The following is a 13,776-nucleotide window of genomic DNA, read 5'->3' as shown; positions in this document are numbered from 1 at the left end:
AAATGTGTTAAGAAAACTATTTCGAAACTATGCATACTTTGAAATACAAAAAAATTGTTTACTTTATATTTGTAACAGTTTGTATTAATAATACCAGTATTCAAAATCTATAGTAGATCTATAACATAAATTTAGCTATTTAAAAAAAAAAAAACAAAACATCCAAATATGGAAGTAAATTAAATTTATGTACATAACAAAAATTAATTGTAATTCTCCATATATTATTATAATTCGTCTACGGTTTTTTTGCAGTTTATTTATTTTGTTATTTTCTATTAATTTTTTTACAATAATAGTTGATATACTTCATTGAAATTCTTTAAACATTAACAATTATTATTATGTTAATTGTGTATGTGAATGTACGTAAATATTTACGAATATTAATGCTACGAACATAGAATACACATAGAGCGGAAACTAGAAAAAAACTCAAACAAAAATATTATTCAAAATAATCTCACATACGAGTATTAATTTTATTACTAATGCATTCTCACCACTTAGGTTTTTGACAGGAAAGTTTCCGATCCATGTATATTTATCTATGGCTACTACTTGTAGGATTTTAGGTACAGAAAATTTCGTTTGGGGACTGGGGATTTTATTGGGGATATTTTATAATATTTCGGCTATTTTATGGGGAATAATTTAGGTTAAGGTTGTTTTTGTTATCAATAGTAGCAATAAGTGAACTTTATTTAATATTCTTTGAATCATTCGATTGGCAACAAATTCGGTTGCTATCACGAATCTGTTTTCTCTGTGTATATATAATACTTCTGTACGTGTGTTAGTAACTGAACTCCTCCTTAACGGATGGGCCGATTTCGATGAAATTTTGTGTGTGTGTTTGAGTGGGTCCCTGGATGGTTTAGATTTACAATTGACCAATATAGGAACAATGGGCGTGGCACCTCCCATACAAAGTAAAAATTTATTATTGCATATCTGAAGTACTTTTATAGTGGGAGCTATGGCAGAACAACGTTTGTCGGGACAGCTAGTATCATTATATATTTACGAGTATAAATTATTTATTGACAATAAAATATTTTTTGGATATAGCGGTTATATGAACCGATCCTCACAAAGGTTGGTAGAAGATTTCAAGATTGTTCCTTCATCACGCTAGTAATTATTATAAGACAATTATGAATGTTTAAGTAATTTTCTGAGGAGGACCTTAATAGAGGAATAGGGACAAATGTTGCCCTATTTTTGCCATCCTTGAAGTTTAGTTTCAGAATACTTAGAACTAATTCGTGCGAAATTTTATCAGGATTTCCGTATAATCAACATATTTAAGAATGCTCAAACAGTATTCCGGGGGGACATTTGTATGGGGACTAGGTGAAATCATGGACAATAGCAATAAGTGAACTTTATTTAATATTCTTTGAATAATAGAGAAATAGAGATGTTTAATTCTATTGAAAATACGTATTTAAATCATTATTTCAACATATAACGGTACATGTCTGCTCTGTTTCGGATGAGTATTTGCATACTGGTCAGGTTTGTCAAATACTTTTTTTCGTTCTCCCCAAACGGTAGTTAAAATAATCCCAAAAATTCCGAAATATTATTTTTTCTTGAACAATAAGATTCTCATGGCTTATGTTTTCAACTCGAACTTATCGCAAATACAATTAAGAAAGTGTAATCCATAATATACTGTATACGATTATACACTGAGTATACGATTAAAGAACTGACTCCTGAACCGTTACAAGGTTAGGGTATTGGCTCTTAATACTCCCTTAGAACTCACGACAATTGCAAACAAAAATCATTCGTCTTAAGCTACCGTAATCCCTAAAATAAATTTTTGATCTCAACTACCGCTATTGAAATAACTGGAATTACCGTTACCGAATAATTGAAAATACTCGTACCGTTAACTCAAAAAACCGTAACCGTTATTCCATAAATAATTTCAAATTATAAACACAAACTTGTTTTCAATCGTTAGGTTTTTTTAAATCTATAAAAATGTCAACTAAATGTTAAACATGGCAACCGAAATAACATTAAATACTGTTATCGCTAAAATACCATTACCCAAAATACAGCGTTACCTTTTTAAAATTTTTGAATCGGCAACCAAACTTGAATGGAACTAATTAGAGTATCCAAAACCGAAACCGAAAACTGGTCAACCGGGTTTTTTATCTCTGTAAACTTCACCGGTTCCGTTTTTTTAACCTTTTGGTTTTTTAGCAAACCGATTTTTGTAAGACGGTTAACCGGTTTTAATGAAATATATTTTCTTAAGCTAATTCAAACATATTTATGAAAAAATTTGATACCATTTTTATAAATATTGATTTATTTTATAGAAAATTATAGCATTTGACAATAAATCATAAAAGATATAAAATAATTGCATAATAAATTTAAGGAGACTTTTACATAATAAATACAAATTTTATATAAACCGATTAATCGGGTTTTTTTAAGAAAAAAACCGAAACCGTTTAACCGGTTTTTTTAAAAGACAATAATCAAAACCGGTTTTTTCAAAAACACACTTTTTCGGTTAAACCGGAAACCGGTTTTTTGGACACCCTAGAACTAATACAGTTTTCCCGAGAAATGTGTAGGGGACACCCATATTTCGTCAAGTATTTGAATAATAAGAGAAAATACACTCACGTTTATAAAACACAAATATAAACTATTATCAAATATTTCTCATACTATATTGGTGTAAATCTTGCAAGATTTTGTTGTGACGGTTTTTTTGACATTTTAATTGTTGGATTGTAAATAAATGTCGCAGTATACTTAATCAGCATCCCGAACCCTTCAAAGGGGAAATGAATTTAAACCCTCTGTTAAAATTATCTCATCAAAATAAATAATATAGCAAAAATGACAGACGTAATGAAAGATAACTACGCATCTCATTATGTTTTACAGGCGCAGTAGAAAATATATAGATATAAAAACGTCAGGAATTATCTAACGAAAGCGTATGGTGAGAGATAAGCATTATTTTGTTATCTTATGCATTATACTTATATGCAATAAGTTTTCAAAACTTAAACATGTTTAAATGTTCTTAAAATCTTTAAAAAAAAGAACAAATGCTTGTTGATCTTTATGATCCATATATAAAAATAAAGAAAGGTATTTTCTGTATTTCTTTTACTGTTTCAGCATTTTTTGTACGCATTGCAGTCATCTGTCCCGTTAGTTTTTTATCTGACATCTATCGGGTTTGATAGTGCGGGATTTCTGTGTCGCATTGAAATTTTTTTTTCTGTTCTATTAAAGATCATTTTTTCTCGCTATGATTCATTTAGCTGGATGTGTTATTGATTAAATTTATCTGATTTGCTGCTCTGTTGTTGTTAATTTGTATTGTATTAAAGACTTGTGACTGGCATGAGTGTTTTACCTCAAACAACAACTGACAGTTAAATGTTAATAATGAATTGTTGTTACCGGTTTTTAATGCTGTTAATTGGTAGAAAATATTTCATCAATATTCAATTAAATGCGAGCACGAGTGCATTGCTCCTTACAGCTTATTGAATTTCACCTGCAAAGATTTCAGTTGCTGTTGGCTGTCTGTCTGTTTTTGTGTTTTGCTGCTTCAAAAATAAAAACATTTTCAAATAATTATGACTGAATATGGAACATTTTTCCATGGTTGTGATAAAAGGCATGTTGTTAGACATTAGTTTTTTAAAGATTTCATTTGTCTTGTAATTCATGTTTTTTCAATTACATTATTTCTTACTCAGTTTTATTCAATTAGTAAAATCACAATAGGACCGACCGACCATCTAAGTATTTAAGGAAATAGTGTAAAAATAAAGAATTTTGACCGTAAGGCCGAAGCCACGCAATGTGCGGCTAGCGTCAGAGCGATAAGCGTCAAAAATTAAAACATATGAAATACTACTAAGCGACGCCGCTCAGCCGCTCTTTGCGTGGCCACTTCAATTGTTATGCCCTTTTATATTAGTGACAATATATATAGAAATTTATAGTAAACAGAAATTAGAACCCAGAAGTTTAGAAATGTAAGCCACAAAATTGTTATGATATTCAACTGATGGTATTCAATTGTAAATTCAGTTTTAGCCGAAAGTATTTAATATTTAAAGACATGTAATTTTGTTCTATTGTATTATTATATCCATCACCAAAATAAATATCGGATTAGCACATGGAAGTATTCGTCGTAGTCCGTGACTTTTTTAATTTTCCGCCTCATTACTGAAACGACAGCACAGCTCCTGTCAACAGGCATCTATCAGTTGACTCCTGTTAAAATTTGAACAAACTGCTTCATTTAGTTAGTGTTTGACATCCATTGATAGCAGACTACATCGTAACTTGAAGAGAAAATGGAGATAAATTTCGTGTGCTCATTAAGCATTATTTTTTGCGGAAAATCCCCATCACTCAAAACAAGTCTAGGCTTGATAAATACTATTGGAACTCTGCACCATCAATTTCAATGGTTAAAAAGTGGTTTACTGAATTTCGAACGTTCTGGACGCAAGTTCAGGTCTTTACACCCGAAAGTTTTTAAAAAAAAAAGAGATTGTGGAAGCCATAGGCATCTCACATGGCTCAATGGTTTCAATTTTAAATTATCACTTGAGAAAACTTTCCGCAAGATGGATGCCGCATTTACTCATGATCGGTAATGATAAAGAATCCAGGAATTAGGCTACTAATATCAGCATTAAATACATAAATATCAGTATTTTATGACGATCGACTTTTAAAGCTATAGCCTTCTGTCTGTTGAAGGCACGATAGTTCCTATAGGGGCAAACTTAGGGGAATGAATTTTTGCGAAAATATTTGTGGTTGGTCAGAAATGTTTGGTGCTGAAAATCGGTCCAAGCAAAAAAAAATAATAGAACAAAATATCCATCCGACATTTAAAAACAATTCAAAGGTGATGTATACAATAACAGGTTGAATTGGTAAAAAGTTTTATACAAAATTCACAACAATCGGTACCTGTATTATATTGGTGGTGGGCATAGTCGAATAGAACAATCTTACTTACTTTTCTTTCAAATGAAATAAACATTGGAATTAGTATTTTTAAAATAAATTTTTCAGTAATGTTCAGTAGATTTTTTTTTAAATAGATTCGCATACCTATGATATGTAAACCGCTCTTAGCTATTTTAAGATTCTTTATTTTAAATTTGATTTCGGAATCATCTCTGAAATTTACTTTTTAAAGATAATTTCATTCAAATATTGTTAGCGACTACGCTGTAGGTGGTTCATTGCTACTTATAACCCAAAAGAAAAAAATTCAGAGGTCTGCTAATACTCGAAAGGATTTCTCAATAAAGCTACATTGTTGCTCGAAGTCAGAGCTTCGAATTAATTAATTAAATTTTCAGAATTTCAGACAACCGACAAAACAAATTCTGTAGGTTTATTCAAAGGCTTTATTTAAATGGAATGCATTCATTGTTGAATTAATTCATAATGGAATTTTTTCATAATCAAAATTCGTTCAATCTCTGAATGATTAATTTTTTGTTAATTCAAATATAATCTAAATTGAATTAAAATATTATTCTTTTACAAAATAACTTGAAAATATCTAAAGCATTTCGTAATAGATTTGAATAGGGCTATATTCGGCTGTGCCGAATCTAAAAAAATCAAAAAAAATGGTTGGTGAAAAAAAAATTCGGGTTAAAAATATTGTTTTTTTTCGATTTTGACCCAGGTCCATCTTACTATGGTCTTATATACGTCGTTGCAAATATCTTTAAAATATCTATCATTAGATATCCATATTGTCTATATTAATGACTTAGTAAACCAGATATAGGTCAAAAGTCGAGGTTGTCCTAGTTTTTTCCATATATCTCAGCCATTTGTGGACCAATTTTCTCGATTTTAAATAGCAACCGAGCCGGAAGAATTCCGGAGATATTGATGTATGAATCGTATGAAAGTTGATTTCAACATACAGACAGACGGACATGGCTTAATCGACTCCGCTATCTATAAGGATCCAGAATATATATACTTTATAGGGTCGGAAAATTATATTGTGGACCCTTCTCACGAAGGTGAAGGGTATAATTAATAATTCAATACATTTTAGAGCTATTTTTTAATGGATTTGAATTAAGAATCTATAAAGAATGAATTATCAACGCAATGAATTCAATACGTTCGAAATACATACTAAAGAATTAAGCCTATGAATTAATTCGTAATGAATTCATTAACGGAATCGTTAAGAGAAAAAATTTAATATGATTTTAACAATTTAATTCAGAAGTGCATGATAAATATTTATTACAAAACGATTTGATTTTCGTAATGCAGCTGAATTATTTGGAGACGTGGTTCCTGTATGAGGCTTTCCATATTGAATTGTCAAATAATACTGAATAAAACAAGTAAGAAAGTATGATCGGTCAAGCCCGACCATATAATACCCTACACTAAGTAGAAGAGCCAAAACATTTTTCTTTTAAAATTTCAATAATTTATATTTTTGAGTGATTTTCGGAAGTGGGCCTTATATGGGGGCTATGACCAATTATGGACCGATCACCATGAAATTAGGTCGTGTGATTTATGTCTATATTAAAGTTAACTATGTTGAATTTTGTGTGTATACCAACATTTTTAAGCGATTTATGCACGTTAAAGTGTTTTACGGAAGCGGGCATATATGGGATCTATGACTAATTATGGCCCGTTCGTAACAAAATTTGGTGACATGAATTTTGTGTACACAGAGAAAACAGATTCGTGATAGCAATCGAATTTGTTGCCAATCGAATGATTCGGTTGCACACATAGAATTTTTCTGTTCTAACAACAGAAAGTCAGTTGAGAAAGAAGAATTTCAGTTGAGGCAACCAAACTTTAGTTACCCCTTCCAAAATATTGTAGCCACAACTGTAAAATTCGGTCACTAAGATAGAATCATTCGATTGACAACAAATTCGGTTGCTATCACGAATCTGTTTTCTCTGTGTATATAAAACTTATTTGAAGCGGAATTTGTGGAGATACATATATAAATTAAACATTTATGACCGATAAAGTCCAATTTCTGGAGGACATTTGTATCGGGGCTAGGTTTCAATTTCATCCAGTTTCAATAGGCTTTTTCCTTGAGCTGAAAAAATATGTACCAAATTTCATCGAAATATCTTTAAAATTGCGACCTGTACTCTGCACACAAGGTTAACATGGACAGCCAGCCAGCCAGCCGACCAGGACGGACGGACATCGATTAATCGACTCAGAAAGTGATTCTAAGTCGATCGGTATACTTTAAGGTTGGTGTTAGAATAATATTTCTGGGCGTTACAAACATCTGCACAAACGCATTATACCCTCCCCACTATGGTGGTGTAGGGTATAAATAGGTTGACAGTATGACACAAATTACGCTTGATCTGTGGAGTAAAACTGTAATTGAATACATTATATACTGTATACAGTTTTTAAAACAAATATCATAATCGTTAAAAGAATTTTGTTTTCCACTGTAGTAGCTGTACACAATTTGTTCAATTTAATTAATAATATCTATAAATAATATGATGTGACCAAAAATAGAATAATTATCTCAACAAATAAGCAGAGAAATATTGAGATACATTAAATTACTTTTGATCATATTTAGAAAATTTGTTTTGAATTGCTGTTCCATATTGACACAATTTCACAACTACGCATCATATATAAACTATAAATAAATACAATACTATAAAGAGAACTATTAAAACATGTTTAAACAATTTATTTTACTATTTGTTTTTATTATTTTCTATAGTATTTTATTGATCATTTCACTTAATATTAAAAAAAAAATATGGGTTAAAGTCAAACAACAAGAATATAGTAACAAAATAAATAACTAAACTCGTTTTATAACTATAAACCTCATAATTGTAGATCAAATATTTATTAACAGACTTTTTGTTATGATCATTACTCATGTTTATATTGTTTATGACTTTTAAGCCATTTAAACACTTTTAAATTAAATATTTAATTTGAATAAATTATTTTAAATATTTATTTCTGCCCTTCTCATTTTAGATACGAACGCCTGTTGCATCGTGCTCAAATTGAGGATTTGAACGAGGTTTCGGGCATTGGTTGTCTTTATCAGAGTGGTGTCGATCGTTTGGGTAGACCCGTTATTGTATTTTGTGGTAAATGGTTTCCAGCCCATAATCTTGATTTGGAAAAAGTAGGTGGAATTTAGATAGTTTTTCACTTTTATTTTAAAACTAATTTTTTATTAATTTTATTAAAATTTATTACAGGCCTTATTATATTTAATAAAATTATTGGATCCCATCGTAAAAGGAGACTATGTCATTGCTTACTTCCATACTTTAACCAGTACCAATAATTATCCATCATTACATTGGTTACGTGAAGTATACAGTGTATTGCCTTACAAGTAAGTATACATTCTCAACTTTCTATTTTTAAATTCACAATTATGAATTATAAATTCATGTTGGTAACAGATCATACCTGAGAGGTACTTGCATTGAAGCACTTAATTCTAATAGTTCGAAATTCAAATCTGACACTGAATTCAACAATTTATTTGAAAGCTCTTCTATATAAAGTGAGCCTCAAAAGTGAGTATACACCAACAATTATATGATTTTTTTAAGATAATGAAAATCCTAAAATTTATCTATCGATTAAAATTTAAAAGTTTCGGTATGTTGGAGACTGAGTTGAATAATAGATTCGGTTCTGAAAAAATAAGATTTAAGTCGAAATATAATGATTTTCAGGATCTTAAAAAAATCAAAAAATTCGCTGGTGTTTACTCACGTTTGAGGCTGTGTGATTCATTAAAAGTTGTTTTTAATATAAAATAAAACACTTAATATTAAATTGAATTGAACTTTATAATAAAACTTTAAGATAATTTCATTGAAATGTTTTGCTTAGGAAATCTATGCCTGTCAGCTTCTATATGGGAAAACATAAGTGTTAAAATCAGGATAGGTAGCTTACTGTAATCAAACCAATACTTACGTAAATATTAGTATGGTGATAAAAAGGAACAGATGATCGCAAGATCTCTGATTGATAAAGTCTATCGCCCCATCTGTGTTTCCTTTACCGGCTTCATCAGGACCTTCACCACTTATGCTATGGTTGCTATACTGTACATCCCACCCTTATTTTGGTAAAGGAGGAGGCCTATACGAGTGCACTGAAACTATCATGTATATCCGGACGACATGGAATTCCTGGGATCTTATAAAACTATCCTTGTATTCGAGTGTCGGACTATATCAGTGGTCGAATCAAGCTTTGTGTCATAATAATGTTGGTTAAGTGTCGTTTATCATTAGAAATAAACATCCCAATGGTGACACTGAGACCGGTGTTTATGGCCCAAACGTGATTCCTATGTCCTCTTACTCGTCAATATTTCAAGAGGAAATTTATACCAACCTCATCTGCACTGATGAGTGTTTAAGAATGAAATTGGGAGGCATTAGGATGTTTGTGATCTCGGTTATCTCTTCTTAAGAGATAATGTCGGGTGTTGTAGTCTATGCCAACCTCATTTGCAATGATGAGTGTTTAAGAATGAAATTGGGAGGCTTTAGGATGTTTGTGATGTCGGATAGCCAGACAGCATTTAAGGCATTGTCTTCTTAAGAGATTGTTGTAACAGAAGAAATTGCGCTTCTTCAACTGGGTTGGTGTATAAATACATTGGACTAAGTGAAGTAAGATTTGATGGACAGTAAGCATTAGTAAGCCTGTTACTCCATCCTGACATCAGTTGTGCCACAACTACTCTTGTTTTCCATGGATGGTTTTCTCCGAGTCTGTTATTGGCGGAATTCTGAAACTGCGGTAATGATGGCGTCTGTTGAATGTCTTTCAAAGCTGCCGTATACGAATTATGATCCAATGGATCCTGAACATACACAGAGAAAACAGATTCGTGATAGCAACCGAATTTCGAATGATTCGGTTACACACATAGAATTTTTCGGTTCCATCAACAGAAAGCCAGTTGATAAAGAAGAATATCGGTTGAAGAAACCAAAATTTTGTTACTGTTTCTAAAATATTGTAGCTACAACTGTAAAATTCGGTTACTAAGGTAGAATCATTCGATTGGCAACAAATTCGGTTGCTATCACGAATCTGTTTTCTCTGTGTACCTTTGTACAATCTCCTCGTATACACGAAGATTCCTGGCATACCTTTAAGATAGGATGACTCCTCTGACGACATCCCAGGAGGAACTATTTCGACAACATGACGGTTTATTCCTTGACTGAAAGAAGTATCGTTCCCTCGTGTAAATGAAATTTGCATGCAGCTTGTGACAGTATTTTGACAGATCAACTCAACGAAGTTCACCACATTGGAGCAGCGTAATTGACCACTGACTAACCAATCTTCTTCTAGAAGAAGATTGGTTGTGCTACTTCGACAGGATGAGTCCATAAATCCACTGAACGTAGTGAAATAGGGTTGGCTGGACAGTTGAATATGTGGGGGTATCATGAGGACCCTAATGCTGGTCATAAATTGAGAACGGCATAGTCTATGAGGGACCAAAGGGCATTAGGCCTGTTGCTACATCCTGATCTTAGTTGTGCCAAAACGACTCTTGTTTTACGCGGCAGAATCTTCTCGGCGTCTGCTATCGGTGGTGGGCGATCTCCAAGTACGACATTCATACGGTATCCTGCTGATTGAATGGCGTCTCTATGAACCAGGTGGTGAAGAGTTTTGCTGAAAATTTCGTTGGTGATAGCAGCAGCGAAGAAGTTGTGTATTTCTCCGAGATAACCATTCTCTCGACTGCATAGGTCTTCAATGTTGAGGCATGTCGCCATAATGCTGCAATTGTCCGCCTATGAGGGGAGTTTAGAAATGTAGTAGTTAAACAAAAGTAGTGACAGGACCCCACACTGAGGAACTCCTTGTTTAACTCTACAAGATGCTGAGCCTTTGTCTCAAAACTCTACGAACGACTGGTAGCTACTCAGATAATTTACTCTTCAGTTGTTTGGCCCTGTTTATCAATTCATTGTCATCATGGAGTGCTATACATCGCTGAACGAACTCGGTATGCACAATGGGTGGATATTGTGGCCAATACTCTTTCCTAAACCTTTCTATGGCATCCCACAGATGCACTTGTTTTTGGTTTGAAGAAAAGCATTTGTTTTTTTGTTTGAATCTGAATTCCAACAATCGGGTAACTTTTTTAGGCTCAGGCTGGCCAATCGATTCATTACTCTGACCTGGAAAAAGAATCGCAAAAGCTGATATTTTTCGGATATAGCAAGAATATTTACCATAAGGAGTGATCTTAGATATCAGCAATTTATTTTGCGCCAATATGGTACAAAACAGTGCAGAGTTTGCGAGGTGTACGATGAGAACTCTGTGCTTTGTGACTGTCTAATGTTGGGGCGAAGAGTTGTTGTAACAGTTTCCATGTTTCTTTCCTAAGGAAAGCACTTTTGGTTGATACAGTTGTCGCCCAGTTCACAATCTTTGGGCGATTATTACTTGGGTCGTATCGGAGCGATGTTCCAAAAGTCGTGGGAATTTTTCTGTTGATCTCTTATGAAAGTTGCTTCATACGAAGCACAAAAGATCCTATGGATCGTAGAGCACGAATCCTCTTCATTGTTTACTAAAGAGTTTTGTAAAATAAATATAAATCTCTATATTTAGATTTGTTACCGCCCACACCATTTCATCATATTGTTCTTTTTTTATAAACTTTTTTTTCTTTCTTTTACAGATACAAGAAGAATCTAAAAGCCTTTTATATTGTACATCCAACATTCTGGACTAAGGTATATTAATATTCTTTTAAAATATGTAACAATTATATATTAAATAATTAATTTTAAATGGTTACTTTATAGATGATGACCTGGTGGTTTACCACTTTCATGGCACCGGCCATCAAAGCCAAAGTACACTCATTGCCTGGTGTGGAGCATTTATATTCAGCAATATCAAAAGATCAATTAGAAATTCCTGCATATATCACCGAGTACGATATGGCAACAAATGGACTACATTATTTTACACCACAACCACAATTGACACCATCATAGACTACAATCATAAGACCAGAGGCTGTATAAAAATATTAGGCCAGACTCTTAAGTCGAACGTCAATCATTCATTCAGTCAGTCAGTCAGTCTAGAAAGTAGAGAGTAGAATTTAACAAAAACAAAAAATACATACTAATAATAATAAATAATATGAAATAAAAGAACAAATAAACAAACAAAGTAATAGCCCATCAATATTTAAACATTAGAAATTTAAAGAAAAATAAGAGAAAAAAAAGTACTTACGAGAATTAATGAAATGAAAACCTAATTATGTACCTTTTTAAAAAATAAAATAAAAAACTCCACATTATATTGTTAAAAATAATTATAATAATAAATAAATCATATATTGTATTTAAAAATGAAAATGCTAATATTTAGAAATGTAGTTATTATTATAAAAAAAAAGAAATAAAATTGTTGTAGACATAGAGAAGCCCTATAGAGAAGAAACTCTGCTATCAAAAACCTAGTAAATCAAACTATAGGAAAATAAAAACAACAGTTTTGCGTTTAAGTTGTTTAGGAGTTTCCGCTCTATATAAATTTCTCTATGATTGTAGACCTTAATAATATAGAAAAAGCGTATAAAATTGTTTTAAAAGTTTACTAGCTATTTTAAACATAATTATCCTTTTAAATTTAACAAATTAGAGGGATTATAGAAAAATAGCTAATAAACTGTAGAACATATTGTTGAAAAATTAAAACCAAACTTACATACTTACATTTACATATATATTTTACAAAAATTACACATTTTCTTATTTGGTGACAGCAAAAAAAAATAAAAGAAATCTTAAAAAAACATTTATTTAAACTCATTTCTAACTTAAAAAATACACTAAAAATGCCATCTAAGTAAATTTAAAAAAAATCCCATAAAACAAAATCTGTTTTAGTACCAATTTAGAAAAAACATTAAAAGAAAGAAAATTTAATATGAAAAAGAAATTTGTTGTTATTGCATAATTAAGAGAAAAAAAATTATAATTAAATTATAAATAAAAATTGTTAACTTATAAAAAAAAGTATTTTATTCCAAATGATAAGAAAAATCCTAATATTATTTCCGCCATTAAATTAAAACTTTCTATCTATTGTAAATTTAAAAACCATTAAACAAATATTATTCATAATTTATATACATATTTAACAAAAAAATAAAAACAAAAAAACAAAACCATTTAAAACTAACTAAATCTTTATACTCTTAATAAATATATATTTGAAGAAAAACAAAATGTTAAATAAAAAAATCCTCTATTAAAAAAAACAATAAAAAATTAATAAAAAACCTATTTAAAAAAATGTACCTTAAATTTAACGAAACACGCTGAATATATTTAATTAATTGAAACAAAAAGTATAGAAAATTAAAAGAAATTACACTAAAGGAAATATTTCTAGAAACATTGGAATGGTACGAAAAGTTAACAGTAGTGCAGGATATTTCCATATATTATTAGATTCTCGCTAGTTTTAGACACTAATTTTGTTCAAGAATCACAAATCTTATAAAAAACTCAACAGTATATTGAAATATTGAAACTATTTCATTTCTCAACTAAACTAGTTTGTTTTCTCTGTGTATAACTAGAAATAGTCCCTAGTCCTGAAGCACCAGTTACCTAAATAGATCTGTGTCAGTTT

The 13,776-nt window shown here is 31.0% G+C and overlaps 1 protein-coding gene across 3 annotated transcripts in view; it reads left to right on the top strand.

Annotated features, from left to right (window-relative positions):
• Gdap2 (ganglioside induced differentiation associated protein 2) overlaps window positions 1-13,434 on the top strand; it is a 162,533-nt gene extending 149,099 nt beyond the window's left edge. For all 3 annotated transcript variants that reach the window (XM_065514552.1, XM_065514554.1, XM_065514555.1), the window contains 4 exons: window positions 8,077-8,230; window positions 8,307-8,446; window positions 11,798-11,852; window positions 11,925-13,434. In XM_065514552.1, the coding sequence (XP_065370624.1) occupies window positions 8,077-8,230; window positions 8,307-8,446; window positions 11,798-11,852; window positions 11,925-12,119 (544 nt within the window). In that variant the 3' untranslated portion in view covers window positions 12,120-13,434. The remainder of the gene's footprint in view (window positions 1-8,076; window positions 8,231-8,306; window positions 8,447-11,797; window positions 11,853-11,924) is intronic.
• The last annotated feature ends 342 nt before the right edge of the window (window positions 13,435-13,776 follow it).

The sequence above is a fragment of the Calliphora vicina genome, chromosome 5 (genome assembly GCF_958450345.1).
Source record: "Calliphora vicina chromosome 5, idCalVici1.1, whole genome shotgun sequence".
In the NCBI taxonomy this organism is placed as follows: Eukaryota; Metazoa; Arthropoda; class Insecta; order Diptera; family Calliphoridae; genus Calliphora; species Calliphora vicina.
The sequence above is the reverse complement of the archived record's forward strand: the minus strand, read 5'-3'. Positions and strand labels throughout refer to the sequence as shown.